The sequence below is a fragment of the Sapajus apella genome, unplaced genomic scaffold (assembly GCF_009761245.1).
Source record: "Sapajus apella isolate SASKATOON/1434 unplaced genomic scaffold, GSC_monkey_1.0 scaffold85, whole genome shotgun sequence".
Lineage (NCBI taxonomy): Eukaryota > Metazoa > Chordata > Mammalia > Primates > Cebidae > Sapajus > Sapajus apella.
In genome coordinates, this window is record NW_022437025.1 from 4,957,234 (window position 1) to 4,974,859 (window position 17,626).

At 56.6% G+C, this 17,626-nt stretch overlaps 1 protein-coding gene across 7 annotated transcripts in view; it reads right to left on the reverse strand.

Annotated features, from left to right (window-relative positions):
- SORCS2 (sortilin related VPS10 domain containing receptor 2) overlaps positions 1-17,626 on the reverse strand; it is a 587,909-nt gene that overhangs the window by 6,680 nt on the left and 563,603 nt on the right. For all 7 annotated transcript variants that reach the window (XM_032254109.1, XM_032254110.1, XM_032254108.1 and 4 more), the window contains exons 19-25: positions 13,768-13,954; positions 12,899-13,032; positions 11,273-11,396; positions 9,742-9,854; positions 8,544-8,669; positions 4,444-4,543; positions 3,608-3,710 (exon numbers count right to left, since the gene is read on the reverse strand). In XM_032254109.1, coding sequence (XP_032110000.1) covers positions 3,608-3,710; positions 4,444-4,543; positions 8,544-8,669; positions 9,742-9,854; positions 11,273-11,396; positions 12,899-13,032; positions 13,768-13,954 — 887 coding nt within the window. The remainder of the gene's footprint in view (positions 1-3,607; positions 3,711-4,443; positions 4,544-8,543; positions 8,670-9,741; positions 9,855-11,272; positions 11,397-12,898; positions 13,033-13,767; positions 13,955-17,626) is intronic.

The window sequence follows — 17,626 nt, forward strand, 5'->3', positions numbered from 1 at the left end:
CCCCATAACTGTGCTCCATGGCCATGGCCCCCCATCTCCCCAGAGGCAGGAACTGAATGAGTGAGAGCCTGGCCTGGGAGGCCACTTGCACCCCCGCCTCCTCAGGCAGTTTCTCGGCCCCCTCAAGGTTCTCCCTCTGTTCCCTCCTCCCCTCCTCCCTCCCCCAGTCCCCAGGTGTGAGGCGAGCCAGGTTCCTTCCGGACTCTTCAAACTGTGGACAATGAATCTGGGGCATTCGTGGACACCACAGTCAGGCCCCCAGGTGGCCTGAAGAATGGGGAAAAGTGTCACCCACAGAGGCCACAGTTCCATCCCTGCCACAGCCTCCCTTGTCAGTCCTGAGAGGCCAGGCCTGCCTTCTCCTCCCGGGGCAGCGAGCGCCTCTCTAACTGCCTTTCTCCGGGTGCCTGGGCCAAGCTCCAATGACGCTGATGTTCAGGGGGCGTGCGGAGTGGTGAGGCCGGTCACTGCGGCCATCTCCAGCACAGCTCTCGGGGGGCAGCGTGCCGCCGACCTCCCCTGCAGGGCTCGGGATGCTCAGAACCCACACCCCAGAGGCAATGCAAGAGAAACCAGAGCAGAATGCCTGCCCGAGTGGGGCCTGCTCCTGCTTCCCCAGCCCCTTCTTCCTTCCCCCCTTTTTTTTTTTGAGACAGAGTCTTGCTCTGTCGCCCAGGCTGGAGTGCAGTGACATGATCTTGGTTCACTGCAACCTCCGCCTCCCAGGTTCAAGCAATTCCCCTGCCTCAGCCTCCCAAGTAGCTGGGATTACAGGCACGAGCCATCATGCCTGGTTGATTTTTGTATTTTTAGTAGAGATGGGGTTTCACCATGTTGGCCAGGATGGTCTTGAACTCCTGATCTCATGATCCGCCCGCCTCGGCCTCCCAAGGTGCTGGGATTACAGGTGTGAGCCACCGCGCCCGGCCCCCTTCCTTCCTCCTCCTCCTCTCCCTCTTCCCCTTCTCCCCTCCTTGCCACTCCTTCTGAGTCTTCTTTTACAGATGGGGAAACTGAAGCTCAGGAAAAGGGACTCCCTGAGCCACGGAGCCAGTCAGCAGCAGGGCAGGGGTGTGACCCAGGTCTCTGAGACTGATCCTGTCCTCAGCCACCATGCGGGGCCACCCTGCAGTCCTTACAGCCCCGTGTAAAAGGTGCTTGGGCAGAGGCCCAGAAGGGGCAGAGCTGGCTGGGGTCTGTCATATTGGCCTGTGGAAAAGTGCCCAGAGGGGGCTTCCCTGTTCCTGGGGTTGCCTCGGGGGGGCAACCGCGGTGTCCAGGTCCCCGAGACCTGGCCATCTGCGAGCGGCAGCCAGACGCTCTGACGGCTCCCAACAGCCTTTTCCCTGATGTGCCTGTGGCCAGCCAGTTTTAGGCCTTTTCTGCCGTTACCACCCCAGGCTCGTCTCACGAGGAAGCTGGCAGCTGCCTGTCCTTTGGCCTCTCTGTGGCTCTCCTTCTGGATTTGAAGGCTGCAGCATTTTGAACAGACTGAAGATGGGCCTGGCAAGGTGGGACGGGGAGCATGACAGCGGCTGGGGCGGGGAGCAGGGCAGCCCCTTCCCTGGGAGGCACCTGTGTGTTTCTGGGCAGGTGTCACACCCTCTGCAGGCTAAGTCCCTTGTGGGGCTGGAATGGCCTGGGACTGGCCCCAAACAGGCAGGGCACAGGGAGGAAATCAGGGCCTTGAGGCCGAGGGCAGTCCCTCCGAATGGAAGCCACTGGGTCCCCGGCCCCACATCAGAAACAAAATGGCCTGCAGCTCTCCTGCAGACAAGAAGGTGCCCAGCCTGGCGCATCTAAAGGCGATCCAGAAACGCCCGCATGGGCAGAGGGAGTGTGCACCTGTCTCTCAAAAGGGTCAAGTGCATCCCTCGTCTATCTGAAGACGCAGCATGTCTACGGCCACACCACCTCGAACACACCCAATCTCATCCAAAGACACGCCGCTCAAGGGAGGGGTCTTCGAGGGGGCCGATTCTGCCCATGCCCAATACACTCAACTCCAGAGCTCGGACTCACGGCCCCTGGGGTTTGTCAGCGCCAACTTTAAGCTGCTTCTGTTTCCAGGGCAGTGAGGGGCCTGGCTTCAGGACCTGAAAGCCTGGCCTCGAAGGCCGCCCCTGCCACCTCCTCGTTGTGACAAACCCCACTTGTAGTGGCTGTGGGATACAGGCTGGAGGAGGGAGCACATGGGAAGGAGGTGGGATTCCTCGCCTGGGCACCTGGCAGAGGACAGTGGCATTTGCTCAGCACCAGGTTTGGGGGAAGAGGATGCCGGGTTTGATTTGAATCTGCAGTGCCTAGGGAACCCCTGGATGAACCTCTTAGGAAGCCAGTGCCTCTCTGAGTTTGGAAATTAGGAAAGACCCCAGCCTGGACCCTATTCTACTTCTTTGCCCCACAAACTCCTATTCATCCTTCAGGATCCCCACCAGAAGTCACTTCCTCAGGGAAGTCCTCCCAGATTCTCCATTTCAGCTCTGAGTGCCTCAGGCCACCCCTTCGGGTGGAACTGAGTAACAAGGCAGGTAAGGAGCTCCTTGAGGCACTCCCAGTCTGTGCTGTGTCCCAGTGCAGGCCAGTCTGCAGCGTGGGGCACACATAAAACTATTACTTGAAAGACCCACAGAGACCAATGCATCAGAGGCAGTGGGACGAGGGCAGGAGGAGTGGCTGGGGCTTGGTGTCGGGGAAGGGCTCTAGGCTCCAAATAAGCCAAAAGGAAAGGGTGAGCTATTGCCTTTGACGGTCCTCAAGGCTGATCCCACGGGGAGACTGAGGCCCCCAGAGCTGAAGCAGCAGGCCGGGGAGAAGCCACAGGGCCAAATCTGGAAGCTGCGTTTGCAGGGAAGGAGCCTGGCGATGCCACTGGGTCACCTTGCTCATTCCAGGTCTAATGTCCAGGGAACTTCCGGTTGTCCAAGCCCTGCAGGGTGGCCAAGACGCATCCCAGCATGGGGGGATCACACCCATTTCATAGACAGGGAACAGCCTCAGAAAGAAAGAGAGGTACAAAAGCCCCTCCCAATAAACAGATGCTGTTCTTGCTGCCCCACTCCAGCCTCGGCACAAGCAGCTCCCTCACGGGGTTGCCCAGAGCCCTCCCCAGTGGCAGCGCCTGGCAGGAAGCTCTGTAGCTCTCAAGAGCCCTCGAGGGGAGGGAAGGGACTGGCGGGCAGCAGAGGAAGCCTGGGATAAGGGTGGGCTCGGGTCAGGTCCCAGCTCTGAGGCTGGCTATCTGTGTGACCTTGGGCACGTGGCTTAACCTCTCTGAGCCCGCTTTCCTCATCTGTGAGATGGGCAGTGTCTTCCCTGCTGGGTGGGTGGAGCTGAATGGGAGGATGGCCGGAATGTTCTGGGCAGAGTGAGGAGGGGGTGGGCGATGCTTGCTGGGTTGGGAGTGGTGGTGGCCATCTCTTCTGGGAACCCTGCAGGTGGTACGGAGCCAGGCAAGCGCCCCCCACCCCCTGCAGCCCACCACAGGCACAAACTCTCACCACGCCCTCCTGAGGCCCTGCTGGGGCCCTTTCCAGAGCGGCCTGAGTGAGTTGGCCTGGCTGCCCCATGGTCAGAGCCCAGCAGGCGAGGGCACCAAGGGCCTTGCCTTTTGAACTTGTAGAGGATGAATGCTCCCGCCGCGAAGAGCCCGATGACAAACAGCACCACCACCGCCCAGTAGCCGCCGCCGCCGCCCAGCCGCTGCACGCCTGCAAGCAAAGCGGTCGTCAGCGGAGGGCCACAGGCGCCGCCCACATCTGGCCCGTCCGTCCCTGGCCCATCCATCTGTCCCCAGCCTGTCCCCCACCCATTCCCAGCTTGTCCCTTGCCTGTCCCTGGCCCGCTTCCCACCTGTCTTCAGCCCATCCCCCACCTGTCCCCGGCTGTGCCCTGCCTGTCCCTGCCCCAGCCTCCATGCCCGTGGCTGGTGCTCCTGATGTGGCTGAGAAGGGCTAGAGGCCGTAAAAGACCAAGAGTGCTACCTGTGTGACCCTGAAGTCCCTGCCCTCTACCTGACTCTGGCAGGGAATGGGGGCTGTGGGCAGAGCTCCCCGGCTATGTTGATGCTGGCATGGGTGAACCTGCCAAGTCTCAAGGGCACAGTGTCTTTACAGAACAGAGAAAATTCTTCAGCTTCAGCTTTTGCCCCAAAGGGGAAAGGATGACCGATGACCAAGGAGACAGCCCTGTGGGGCAGGGAAGGGGCAGAGCTCATCCGAGACCCGAGGCGTGGGTGTCAGGTAAGAGCCGTGCTCCACGGGGACTCTGCGGAGGAGAGCGGGGCCCTGGGTCTGACCTGGGTGGGTTCTTGGTTCCCTCAGAGGTGAACACCCACGAGGAGGGGGTGTGGACCGTCTGCCTGAGGGCCCTGCAGGGACATGCCTTCTCCAGGGCCTGGATGCCCCCTCCACCCATTCTGCTGGGGTGCTCCCGGCAGCTCACCTGTGCCTGTGTCCCGCAGCGCCACCAGGACCCGGACCCCACCTCGAAGGAGGAAGCTGATCTTCTGAGCGTTCAGCACCTGCTGGATGGCGGCGAGCCTCTGCAAGCACAGAGGGGACAGTGAGGTGGGAGAGAGAGGGTCCTCCACCAAGAGGGGACAGTGAGAGGGGCCTCCACCTGGGGGGAGAGTGAGGAGGGCCTCTGCCAAGAGGGGACAGTAAGGGGGTCTCCGCCAGAGGGGAGAGGGGGTCCTTTACCTGGGGGAACAGTGAGGGGGGCCTCCGCCAGAGGGGACAGTGAAGAGGGCCTCCACCGGGGCAGGTGTCTTCCACCTGGGGGGTGAGTGAGGGGGACCTCCATTGGGGGGGTCCTCCACCTGGCGGGGGAGTAAAAGGGTCCTCCACCAGAAGAGGGGAGATGGAGTCCTCCTCCAGGAGGGGAGTGAGGGGGTCCTTCATGGGGGTGGGGGAGGGGATCTGCCACAGGGGTAAGGGGAAGAAGGGCCCTTCTCTGATGGAGAGCGTGAGGTGGGGGTCCTCCATGGGGGGAGGAAGCATGGTCTGCTGGGATTCACCAGAGGGGTGGGGATGTGGTGGGGAGAGCTGGGGAGTGGCCCTGGGATCCACCAGTGGGGGATGGGAGAGTTGGGTGGACGGGTGTGGGTCCTGCTTGGACCCTCTGGAGTCATGGGGCTGGGGGCAGGCCACCTGGCCTTGCTGAGCCTCTGTGTACCATGAGAATAATCAGCCACCAGGGAACTTTCGCCAAGAACCATGGATGGGACACAAAGGCGACCCAGACGCGGCTCTGCCCTCCACAAACTCTCGTATTAGTTGGGAATGCAAAAGGGACACAGGCCATGGAGTGCGTCAAGTTAGGGAAAGGCAGGGGTGCCCCAAGGGGCTCCATCCCCCAGTGGTGGTCAGGGAAGGCTTCCTGGAGGTGGAAGACCAAGAAGAGAATGAGGCAGGGCAGGACAGGTGAATCAGACTCCCTACCTGAGGGAGGGATATCCCAGGACGTGTTGCTGGCTTGTGGGGTAAGGGATGCAGGGTGGGGGGCATCTATGGCTGAAGAGGGTGGTGGCCAGAAGGGAGCCAGCCTTGTGGGCCATGGGCATCCTCCTCTGAGGTCTGCATGACGCAACAAATGCTGAGGTGCCTGGTGCACAGGAGGGCTCCCTCCCGGCCCCTCTCGCTCCTTCCTGGGTCTGAGCATCAGTCATCACCCAGGACTGGGCAGGGCTGGAGACCCGGCCGCCTTCCACAGCGCTGGTCAGCTCTCAGTAGCCATTCTAACAGGTGTGAGGCCTGTCTCACCGTGGCTTTGATGAGCATTTCCCTGATGATTCTAGATGTTGAGCATGTTTTTTCACATACCTGTTGACCATTTGTGTGTCTCCCTTTGAGGAAGGTCTACTTGGCTCCTTTGCCTAAATTTCCATCGGGTCGCTTGTTTCCTGGCTGGAGTTGAGTTTCTTACGTATTCTGGATGTGAGCCCCTTGTCAGAGGTATGCTTTATGAATCTTTTCTCCAGTTCTGTGGGTTTTCACTTCACTCCTCTGACTGTTTCTCTGGCTGTGCAGAAGTCTTTCAGTTGATATCATCCCATTTGTCTGTTTTTGCTGCTGCTGCAGGTACTTTTGGGGTCATACCTAAAACGGCATTGGCCAGACTGATGCATAGTTTTTCACTATGTTTTCCTTGGGTGTTTTTACAGTTTCAGGTCTTATACTTGTCTTTAATCCATTTTGAGTTGGTTTTTGTAGAGGATGTAAGAATCTAACTGCATCCTTCTGCATGTGGATATTCAGTTTCCCAACAGCATTTATGGAAGGGACTCTCTTTTCTCCATTGTGTCTCCTTGACAGCTTTATTGAAAATCAACTGACCGTACATGTATGGATTTCTTTCTGGGCTCTCTATTCTGTTACATGGGTGTATGTGTCTGTTTTTATGACAGTACCATGCTGTTTGGATTACTGTAACTTTGTAGTGCATTTTGAAGTTGGGGAGTGTGATGTTTCCAGCTTTTTTTTTTTTTTTTTTTTTTTTTGCTCAAAATGGCTTTGGCTATTTCAGGCCTTTTGTGATTCCATACAAATTTTAGAATATTTCTTCTATCTCTGTGAAAAACATCATTAAAATTTTGACAGACATTGCATTAAATCTGTAGATCACTTTAGGCAGCATGGACATCTTAATAATATAAATTCTTCTAATCCATGAACACAGGATGTCTTTCCATCGATTTGTGTCTTCACAGTCTTTCCTTGGTGTTTTCTGGTTTTCAGTGCACAAGTTTTTCACTTCCTTGGTTCAATTTGTTCCTAAGCAGTTTATTTTACTTTTAATTTTTGATGCTACTGTTAGCAGGATTGTTTTTCTGATTTCCTTTCCAGATAGCTTGTGGTTAGGGTCTAGAAGCACTTCTGCTATTTGATTGCCTCTGGCCCTTCCTGACTGGGGCCCTCATCAAGCCTCCCTTCTCTCATCTGTAAAATGGGATGTGGCACTGCATGGGTATGCTGGGATGTGCACTGCCCTTCCCGCGGGCTGGCTGCGCCTTCCAGATCACCTGAGTGAACATCGGTCTCCATGACCAGTGCAGGCTATGTGAGCTTCTGGTTCATTTTTAGAAACTGATAGTAACATTTACTATTTTTTTTTTTTTTTTTGAGACGGAGTCTCACTTTGTCACCCAGGCTGGAGTGCAGTGGCTCAATCTTGGCTCACTGCAACCTCTGCCTCCTGAGTTCAAGCGATACTCCTGCCTCAGCCTTCCAAGTAGCTGGGACTGCAGGAGTGTGCCACCATGCCTGGCTAATCTTTTTTTTCCGTAGAAATGGGGTTTCACTGTGTTAGCCAGGATGGTCTCGATCTCCTGACCTTGTGATCCTCTTGCCTCAGCCTTCCAAAGTGCTGGGATTACAGGCGTGAGCCACCGTGCCCGGCTTTACTTTTTTAAAGTATACAATTTAAGGCATTTTAGTATATTCCCAAAGTTGTGCGAGCATTGCCACTATCTAATTCCTGCACATTTTCATCCTCTCCCAAAGAATTCCCCTAGCCTTAGCACTCACTCCCCATGCACCCTCCTCCAGCCCCTGGCAACACCCATTTCTGTCTGTCTTTACAGAGTCGCCTGCTCAGGGCATTTCCTAGTCTTTTGCCACTGGCCTCTTTCCCTTAGCATCACATTTTCAAGGTTCGTCCGTGCTTTCAGAAGTGTCAAGGGCTTCATTCCTTTTGGTGGTCAAAGAATATTCCATTGTAAGGTTGGACTACACTTTGTTTCTTCACTCATCACCTGATGAGCACTTTGTGGCTACGGTGAGTCACCTAACTATGACTCCATGCGCTGTGGACGTATATTTTTGTTTCTCTTGGGTATGCACCCAGAAGTGGATGTGCTGGGTCATATGGTAACTCTAGGTGTAATTTACTGAGGAACTTCCAGCCCGTTTTGCACAGCAGCTGAACCCTTTCCAGCAGCAGTGTGAGAGGTCCTGATTTCTCTGCTTCCATGTCAACACTTGGAATTGTCTGCTTTTTAATTTGAGCCACCCTAGTGGGTGTGAAGGGATTCTGGTTCATCTTTGTGTCCCCTTCCCACGCCTGTCACATGGCAGGTCTTTTATCCCCTCCATGAGGGCTGTGATTTAGAATTTGTCCTATGTAATGAAGCCATTTGCCAACTGCATGGGGGCCGAGTTCTCCTCGGTCCTGGAACCCACACCCTTGAGTGTCTTCCCTGGCAGTGCTTACCCACATTTCCCAAAGCCCCTGGCAGTCAGGTTGGGGCCATGTGACCATCTCCAGCCAATGATATGGGAGAGGAAGTGAGTGGGTCCCCCTCAGGAGGTGGTCCAGCCTGTGCCCTCTCCCGACTACCTCTGCCACAGTGACCTTAGAGGCTGCATGACTTCCAGAGGGTATAGCCACAGGTAGAGGAGGGCCAGCCACCCTGAGTCAGCCTGTGATGCAGCCAGAAAGAGGCCTTTGTGCCATAAGCCACTGAGACGTTCCTGCTTGTTGTGAATGACCCGAGCCTCGGGCTGTGCAGGAAGACCTGGGGGTCCAGTGGCCGCAGGACATACCTTATCACTAGACAGGCTCCTCTTCCTTGTGGGCCTGGGAGGGGGAAGGAGCACGTACAGGTCAGCCAAGGTGGGCAGCCCCGGCTTCACCACAGTCACCAGCAGCTCCTCAGGGACGCTGGTTTCCTGTGGGGACAGTGAAGCTCCCTTGTTCTGCTTGTCTTCCTCATCCCCTGCCTTGTGCCAGGGCCCCCAGAAACACCCTCTCTCCCTTCTTGGCCTGAGTCCTGGACGCCTGTCCTACAAACCATTCCTGACCCCTGCATGGCGTGGGGATGTCTCCAGGGTCCCAGGGTGCCCTGAGCTACCTCCCACACCCAGCTGTCCGGGACCCCAGCCCTGCTATTCAGGCCCTGTGCTCTCACACCGGCCTCCCCCTGGCCAGGCCTGGCCCTCAGTCCACCCTTCAGACCATGACCAGAGTGAGCACCTTTCTCCCTGGCTACTGTCCTCCCAGACAAAGCTCCTTACCACACCCTCCAGGTCCGAGACCCGGCCCCCTCCCCCTTCCCATTCCCAACACCCCAGGCCCAGCTAGGGTCACACACCCACACAGAACTCCCTCAACCCACAGGCGCTGCTCATGGAGGGGGCTCTGCTGCCTGGAAGTCACACTCCACGCACTTCCATCTGGCAAACCCCTATTCATCCTTCAGTGCCCAGGACCCTTTCACCAGCATTATTCACAGGAGGAGGGGAAGCCTGGTCAGAGCAGGCCCCAGCCTGTGACAGCCTGAGATGACTCTAGAGGACTGGTCTCCCTCACTGGGGGGCCAAGGGCCTTGGTGTCCCACTACCCTGACGCCTGCCTCCTGGGAGCTCCCAGAAGGTTGTGAGCACACTGGACTCTTCTTTCATCTCCAGTGTCCAGCCCGGAAGAGAAATTCAGTGAATGAAGGAAAATTGCTTTAAAGAGACTCCGGACCACTGGAGGGCGGAAGAGGGGTCTCCTGCAAACAGGTGCCTGTGGTCCCTCCCCTGTGAGGTGGCACTCCAGCTGCAGCTCCCCTGAGCCAGGGCAGTGCCACCCACCCCCATCATAGCTACTAACACCCCCAGCCAGCCTGAAGGCCACAGCATCGTGTGCCAGGGCAGTGCCACCAGCCTCTCCCTGCCCTGGGTGCCCCGGGGGCCCTTGGGCTTCTCTGGAGGCTAGAAGCGCCACTGGGCTGGGGAGGCTCCAGGCTCTGGGCAACACCTTGGAGAGCAGCCGGGTGACCACCAGGCCCACATCTTCCCTCCACTCGGGCGTGTTGGGGTTGTAGGCATCCAGCTCCTTGGAAAACTCTAGAGGCATGACCTGAAATTGATCTGGAAAGAGGCAGAGGAGAGAGACTGGTCAGTCCTGGACAGCCTGGATCTGATGGCTCCTGTGTGGGGGGCAGCCGCATGCCCTGGATGGTTCAGCCATCAGGTCAGCCCCGGGTTCAGATCCCAGGGCCCAGCAGCCCCACTGTCTTCTCGAGCAGGCTGAGAGCAGCCCTGATCTTGTGTTTGGGAACCAGCTTCCCCCCTGGGTGCCGGCAGTGTGGCCTGTCCCAGGCAGGACCCATGTCACTGGCTGCCTTCTTATAACAGCAGTGACAAAGATGCTGGTGATGATGACAAAGACACACTGACCCAGGAGGGAGGCCTGGTGTGCGCCTAGCCTGCTCTGTGAGATCTGCCTCCTTGACTCACAAGGATGAACACACCCTATGACATCTGCATCTCATCCCTCAGGGATCCATGGACTTCCACTGGCTGGTTCCCCCACCAAATTAAGAGTTCCTTGAGAGCAGAGGCCCTGTCTTCTTCTTTTTCCCACATTTCCTATGGTCCATGGCTCAGAGCCCAATTCTAGAGTCATCAGGGGCCTCAGAGCTAAATTTTAACCTCTCCACTTCTCAGGCCTCAGTTTTCTCACATAGAAACAGTGGGAGGAGGCTATGCAGGGCTAAGGGGCTCAAGGGACAAGTGCTTTGAGAACTGCAAACCCAACATCCTACGATGAGGGTGGTGATGGCCTTTGCAAAGCTCCTGGGCCAGCAATGAATGAAGAACAGCCAAGGGCAGCCTCCTCCAGGGTGTGACGGGCCTGTGTGTGCACCCCAACCCTTTGCATACTTGTCCAGCTAAATATTTAACTGATGGCTGCTGTCCACAGTAGAGGCTCTTCTTACAGCAAAACGATGGTTTATTGCTGTGATGACGGGGACAAGGGTAAGAGGGGGGTCTCCTCTAGTCTTAGGACCAATTACTATTGTCAATATCTCCCACGAAGGGCCAAGAGCCCCCAGTGAGCGCAGAGAAATGAGGGTGCGGATTCAGAACAGGAGGCTCAGCATGTCTATAGATGGGAGTCCTCTTTAATCTGCATTCATGAGACAATGCTCAGGTGGCCGGAGGCGCCAGGAGGGCAGCGGCCTGGGAGGCAGGCAGAGCCAGTACCCAAACTTGGCTCTCTTGTTGCTGGGTGACCTGCTCCCTGTATGTTGTGTCCCATAAGTGTCTTGGGACACGGGAGTTGTCAGTATTTATTTTGCAGATGGGAAAACTGAGGCCAGAGAGACTGGGAGACTGCCCAGGTCTCTAACTGGGCGGGGCTGTGTTTATCCAGCCCCTCCCTCCTCACCCCAGGGCCACCCAGGGTGATCAGGATGTCCATGGCTTATGAAACCCATGTGGCCCAGCCCCCCGAACAGCGGCAGGGGTGCAGAGGCCGTGTGGCCAGACCCCGGAGGACTCACCCAGCACACGGAGGACCCTGGAGTCCTGCAGCACCGAGTTCCCACAGGCGGCCTGCACCGTCACACGCACCTCGCCCGTGTTCGAAAATCGCGTTGTCACAGAATTATCCAGGGAAAGGAGGGGCTGCAGGGGCACAGCAGGGCTCAGGGTCCTGGCTGGGCAAGGCAGCGGCCATGGGGGATGCTGGCCTGTGGTCACTGCCTCACTGAGAGCATCACTGTCCCCTTGTTCTCATCAGCAAATGGGCCCATTATGGATGTCCTGTGTTGGCAGCACCCAAGGATGCATGGCGCGGAACCTGGTTCTTTTCTTTTTGTTGAGACGGAGTCTCCATCTGTCGCCCAGGCTGGAGTGCAGTGGCGTGATCTTGGCTCACTGCGACCTCTGTGTCCTGGGTTCAAGTGATTCTCCCACCTCAGCTTCCCGAGTGGCTGAGATTACAGGCATATGCACCACGACGCCTGGCTAATTTTTGTATTTTTAGTAGAGACAGGGTTTCACCATGTTGGCCAGGTTGGTCTCAAACTCCTGACCTCATGGGCACCTGGTTCTAAGCCAACACAGCAGGAGCACAAGACCCCAGCACCCCCTTCCTTCTCAACAGCTCCCAAGGCCCCTCTCACATGGGTATTTAGGAGGCCTGATGTGGCTGCCGGGGTGGACCTTCACTCTCTGACCCACGTCATCTTCCCATCCGCACACGTGACCCTGCCAGCTGTGGAGGAGCCACGGCTCCGGCATCCATGGCACCAAGCCAGCGCCCAGCTCAGGACCCCACCGTGGGGGTGGTGCACACTTAGCAGGGTGGGCGTCATGTTGCCCCACAGACAGGAGAGCCCCCCGCCCCCACAGGTATAGATGCGGAGGCAGAGGCTCTGCAGGGTGAAGTGATGTGCACGGAGCATGCAGCTGGGAGTGGTGGAGGCGAGACCCGAACCCAGACCCTGAGCTCCGTCTCAACCCTCCCCATTCCAGAGAAACCCAATCCAGAGCCCTCAGCCCCTCCACTGGCTGGGCCTCTGTCAGGGCTCTCAGCCGCTGGTAGGAGGCGTCCTGCCTGGCGGTGCTGGGCTGTTTGCTGAGTGAGTGGAGGATGCCCGTCATTGGGTCTTGCCCCCAGTGCTGGCATTCTGCTGATCTGGGCTCTCTCCTACTCAAGAACTATCTGTGGCTCCCCACTGCAGACAGGGTATGACCTAGGCCTCTGAGTGAGGCTGCTAAGCCCCTGTAACCTCTTCTTCCGTAAAGCCTCCCCGGGGCCCCTCACTGTAGATGCCCCTCCTTTCTTGGAGCTCTCTTGCAGCCCACCTACCTGTCCCCATAACTCCTGTCACCCCCAACTCAGTCAGCCACTGTGTTCCCACCCCTTTCCCAGGAAAAGGCAGGATCTAGTCTGACTCGTCTGGCACCATTGAGAAGACGGGCCCTGAACAGGCACCCACAGTGGGTGAGGAGTGAAGGAACGCCACAGCATGTCCCTCTCAATTGCCCCAGGAGGGGCCCAAGGCTGAGGAGTGTGCTCTGCACTGGGTCCTCCTGCTGAACACCTGGGGCCACGCTCTGTCCCACTGTGCATCCGGGGGAGCCTGCAGGAAGGAGGGCTGAGCAGGGTGAGGCCAGCGCACCTGCAGGCTGTGGCCGATCCACCAGTAGAAGACGGTGAGGTTGGGGTTCAAGGGAAGCAGCACAGCTGTGAGGTTCACCTCCTGGTTGATGCCAACGACAGGAACCACCTCCAGGTAGAGGGCCTGCAGGGGGGCTGTGGGACCCGAAAAGGCCAGAGTTAGACAATATCAGGGCACGGGGCATTTCAGAGGCTGCTTAGTGATTGTTGTCACCAGCAACTTCATTGCTATCACCACCACCACCAGTACTGTCACCATCACCAATATTGTCACCATCCATCCCCTTCACCACCACCACCATCACCATCACCACCAGCATCACCACCACCATCACCATAACCACCACCACCACCACCACCACCATCACCACTACCACCAGCATCACCACCACCATCACCATCACCACCACCACCACCACCACCACCACCAGCATCACCACCACCACCACCACCACCACCACCACCAGCATCACCACCACCATCACCACCACCATCACCACCACCAGCATCACCACCACCACCACCATCACCACCACCACCACCATCACCACCACCACCACCACCACCACCAGCATCACAACCACCACCACCACCGCCACCACCACCATCGCCACCATCACCACCACCGCCACCACCGCCACCACCACCAGCAGCATCACCACCACCACCACCACTACTATCATCAGTATCACCACCAGCTACCAGCCCCACCCTACTATTGTATGGGTAATCAGGGGTGTGGGCTTGACCCAGCCTCGCTGCCTCCCTGCCCTTGGCTGGCCGTCCTGAGTACCAGGGGCCTAGGGCAGTCCTGAGGCATTCCCTACGTTTCCCCCAAAGCCAGCTTCTCTCACAGGGTGACAAACTTACAGTTGACCTGGACAAAGAGCACCGCCTCATCGTGGCCAGCCATGTTCTCTGCCCTGACAGACACGCGGTAGATACCGGGACTCTCATAGCGGTGCCGGATGGGCTCCCCGGTCAGCGTCAGGTTCACATACATGGCCTTGAAGCCGTCCCCGAGGTCCACCTGGTACTTGGTGGTCAGGACATCACCCTGCAGGGAAGCACCATGTAGCCACTCAGGAGTGAGCCTTGAAGCTGAGAGGCCAGAGCGGCTCATTCACTCACTCACTCATTCATTCATTCCCTCTGGCCTTTCCTTGAAATGAGTGGGTCTGGGGACCCACAGGGGACCAGGCCTGGTTCTGCCCTGGAGTTTCTGCCTGGAGTGTGGGGCTGACCAAGGCAGCTGGTTTAACCGGGGGCTGTGGCCGGGGGACACTTCAGAACAATCACCCAGCGGCAGAGAGGGAGGGGGAAGGCCCAAGGGTGTCATCAGAGAGCAGCTGGGGGGCAGGGAGTGTCCGAGGGAGACCCACTGAGGCCTGTGCCTGGCCTGGAGCCAGGAGGGTGAGGGGAGCTCCCACAGTGTGGGGGGTTTCGGCCGGGGAGAGGCACGTGTCTGGAAGCGCCTAAGCTGCCTGCAAACGAAGCAGGATTTCCCTTCCGGGAGGCTGTGGTTTCTGATTTTCTCTTTCTCAGACCATGTGGTACCAGGAGTGACGCTGAGATGCGGTAGGGTGGGTACAGAGAGGAGCTGCCACCAACTGCCATCCCCAGAGGCCCTGAGTCGCCCATGGAGGCTGCTCTAGACCTCCTTCCAGGACGTGGACACCGATACAGGAAGGAGACAGAGCAACTCAGCCGCCACTCAGGCCCCACCGGGCGCCCTTTGCAGACACAACCGCTTCCCCAATTAGCCCAGCTCCATTCCAACCACGAATCTTCTTTCTACAATTTTGACGATGATTTTCTATCCTCTTTTTCCATTTCTGTATTTCAGGAGTGTTACATAAATGAGTCGCACAGCACGGGATCCCGTGGGAGTGCCTTTTTTCACCCGGCGTCATCCCCTTGAGGCTTGTCCACGCTGCTGCAGGTATTTTTTGTTTTGAGTTGGGGTCTCACTCTGTTACCGAGGCTGGATCTTGGCTCACTGCAACCTCCAATTCCCGGGTTCAAGTGATTCTCAAGCCTCAGCCTCCCGAGTAGCCGGGATTACAGGGATGCACCATCACACCTGGCTAGTTTTTGTCTTTTTAGTAGAGGCAGGGTTTCACCATGTTGGCCAGGCTGGTCTCGAACTCCTGACCTCAGGTGATCTGCCCACATCAGCCTCCCAAAGTGCTGGGATCACAGACGTGAGCCACCGTGCCCGGCCCTGCTGCTGCAGGTATTAATAACGGATTCCTTCTCACTGGGTCATGGTGTCTGGGCATGCGGGCACCACAGCCTGTGCAACCCCCACCCACTGCAGGGCGCCGGGCTGTTTGAGCTTCTGGCCTTTATAAATAACACTGCTGTGAACAGACACATGCAGGTTTCTGTGTGAACAGAAGTCTTCGTTTCTCCGGTGTGACTGCCACCAGTGTGGGTGCTGGGTCCTCTGGCTGTCGCATGTTGAGTTTGTTAAGAAAAGACTGGACTGTTTTCCAGATCCTTGGGGCCATTCTCCAGCAGCTCAGCCACGCGTGAGGGATCCGGTGCCCTGCGCTGCCTCCCCACCAGCACTTCGTGCGGGCGCCGTTTCGAATGCCAGCCACTCTGACAGGTGTGCAGCCGTGTCTGGCTGTGGGCCTCCCTGGCGGCAGACGGTGTTGACCGTCTTTTCATGTGCGTACGTGTCGTTTGCCCATCCTCTTGGTGGCGTCTTTTCAGTTCTCCTCATTTTCTAACTGGATGGTTTGTTTTCTTGCTTGTGGGAAGTAGAAAAGTTCCTTTTTAAAGTTTCCTTTCTTGTTAAAGAATAAGTGTGCTAATAACTTCGTGAAGCCCTATCCTATGCAGCTGTGACACATGCCATGCTTACAGGCACACAGCACATTCTATGTCCTTGTACCTTAACCAAGATACCTGTGCTGGATGTGCTCACAGGCATGTCCCCAGCTCTCCATTGCTTTTACCTGTTTAGAATAGTTTTAAGTTGTTGGCCAATCGGGTTTTAGTTTAGATTGTGAGGTCTGGTTCCAGCCAACAGAGATCAGACACAGCAGCAAGGACAACCCCGAATGCATAAGGATAAATTTGTGTGCTTTCCTTTGCTCATTGTACCCTCATGGCATGACGGCTAGTGAGGGTCCCCTTCCTGCAGTCCAGGAAGTAAAAATTGCATTGCTGAAAGATCCTTTGTCTCAGTGCTGATTTTTCTTTGCGGCACCGAGCGTCTGTTTCCAACATTGCCATTGGGTTGAATGATCTTCCTCTAGTCTAGGTACTGGTCCTTGTTGGACATGTGGTTTGTAAATGTTTTCTCTCACTGTAGCTTGCCTTTCATCTTCTTAACATGGGTGCTTCACAGAGCAAAAGTGTCTAATCCTGATGAAGCCCAATTTGTCAATTTTCCTTTTGATTCTGCCTTTAGTGTGAAGTCCGAGGACTCCTTTCCCAGCCCTACGTATTTTCTCCTATAGATTTTCTAAAGGTTTATGATTTGTACATGTTACATTGAAATCTCAGCAACTTTGAGTTCATTTTTCCTATCAGACGTGAGGTCTAGGTGGAGGTTCATGTTTATTGGATGAATAAGCCCTCCCCTCAGTGAGCTGTTTTTGCATACACATCAAACATCCCTCGGCCGTATTTATATGGGTCTATTCCATATTTACAGGGGCCTCTATTAGACCTGATTTTTAATTCTTAAGATATTTAAAAAACGTAGACTCCCCTAAACCCAGTGCTGTTTGCAAGAGTTGCTTGGCCTATGTTTGAGAGTGTGTGTGAGTGTGTACAGATATGTCTGCACACGAGTGTGAATACATGAGCGTGCAAGTGGGCGTGAGTTTGTGTGTATACATGAGCATGTAAGTGTATGTGTGTCTGGGTGTGAGTTTGTGTGTATACATGAGCCTTTAGGCGTATGTGTGTCTGGGTGTGAGTTTGTGTGTATGTGTGAGCGTGTAGGCGTATGTGTGTCTGGGTGTGAGTTTGTGTGTATACATGAACCTGTAGGCATATGTGTGTCTGGGTGTGAGTTTGTGTGTATGCATGAGCGTGTAGGCATATGTGTGTCTGGGTGTGAGTTTGTGTGTATACGTGAGCCTGTAGGCGCATGTGTGTCAGGGTGTGAGTTTGTGTGTATGCGTGAGCCTGTAGGCGCATGTGTGTCAGGGTGTGAGTTTATGTGTATGCGTGAGCATGTAAGTGTATGTGTGTCTGGGTGTGAGTTTATGTGTATGCGTGGGCCTGTAGGCGTATGTGTGTCTGGGTGTGAGTTTGTGTGTATGTATGAGCGTGTGCACCAGCGAGTGAGTGTGCCACCCCAGATCCCACACCCCCACCCCTTCCCTAATGTGGCGGGTGGCCTCTTCCTGACAGTAGCTGCACAGTGGGGTGACTCTCCCCACCAAGAGCATTTTTGATCGCTCTCCTTGCCTCCGCCAACTCCAGCTCCTGCCCACAGAGCAGTCCCAGTAAGGGTCCTGGCCCCCGGGGCGGGTGTAGACCGGGTCCCACTGGAGACTCTGCAGATGCAACTGTGCTGCCGAGACGCCAGGCTCTAGGGGGCAGCAGAGGGCCGTTTTTCCTTGAAGTCGGCCCTGGACAGGGAGCCGCAGGGGGTCCACTCCGAGGGTCCAGGCGGGGGAGCGGCTCTGTCCTCCTGCTGCCCCATGATGCTGCTGCGAGCAGAGGCGCCCAGGGCTGCCCCTGGCTCAGGAACGTGCGTCCC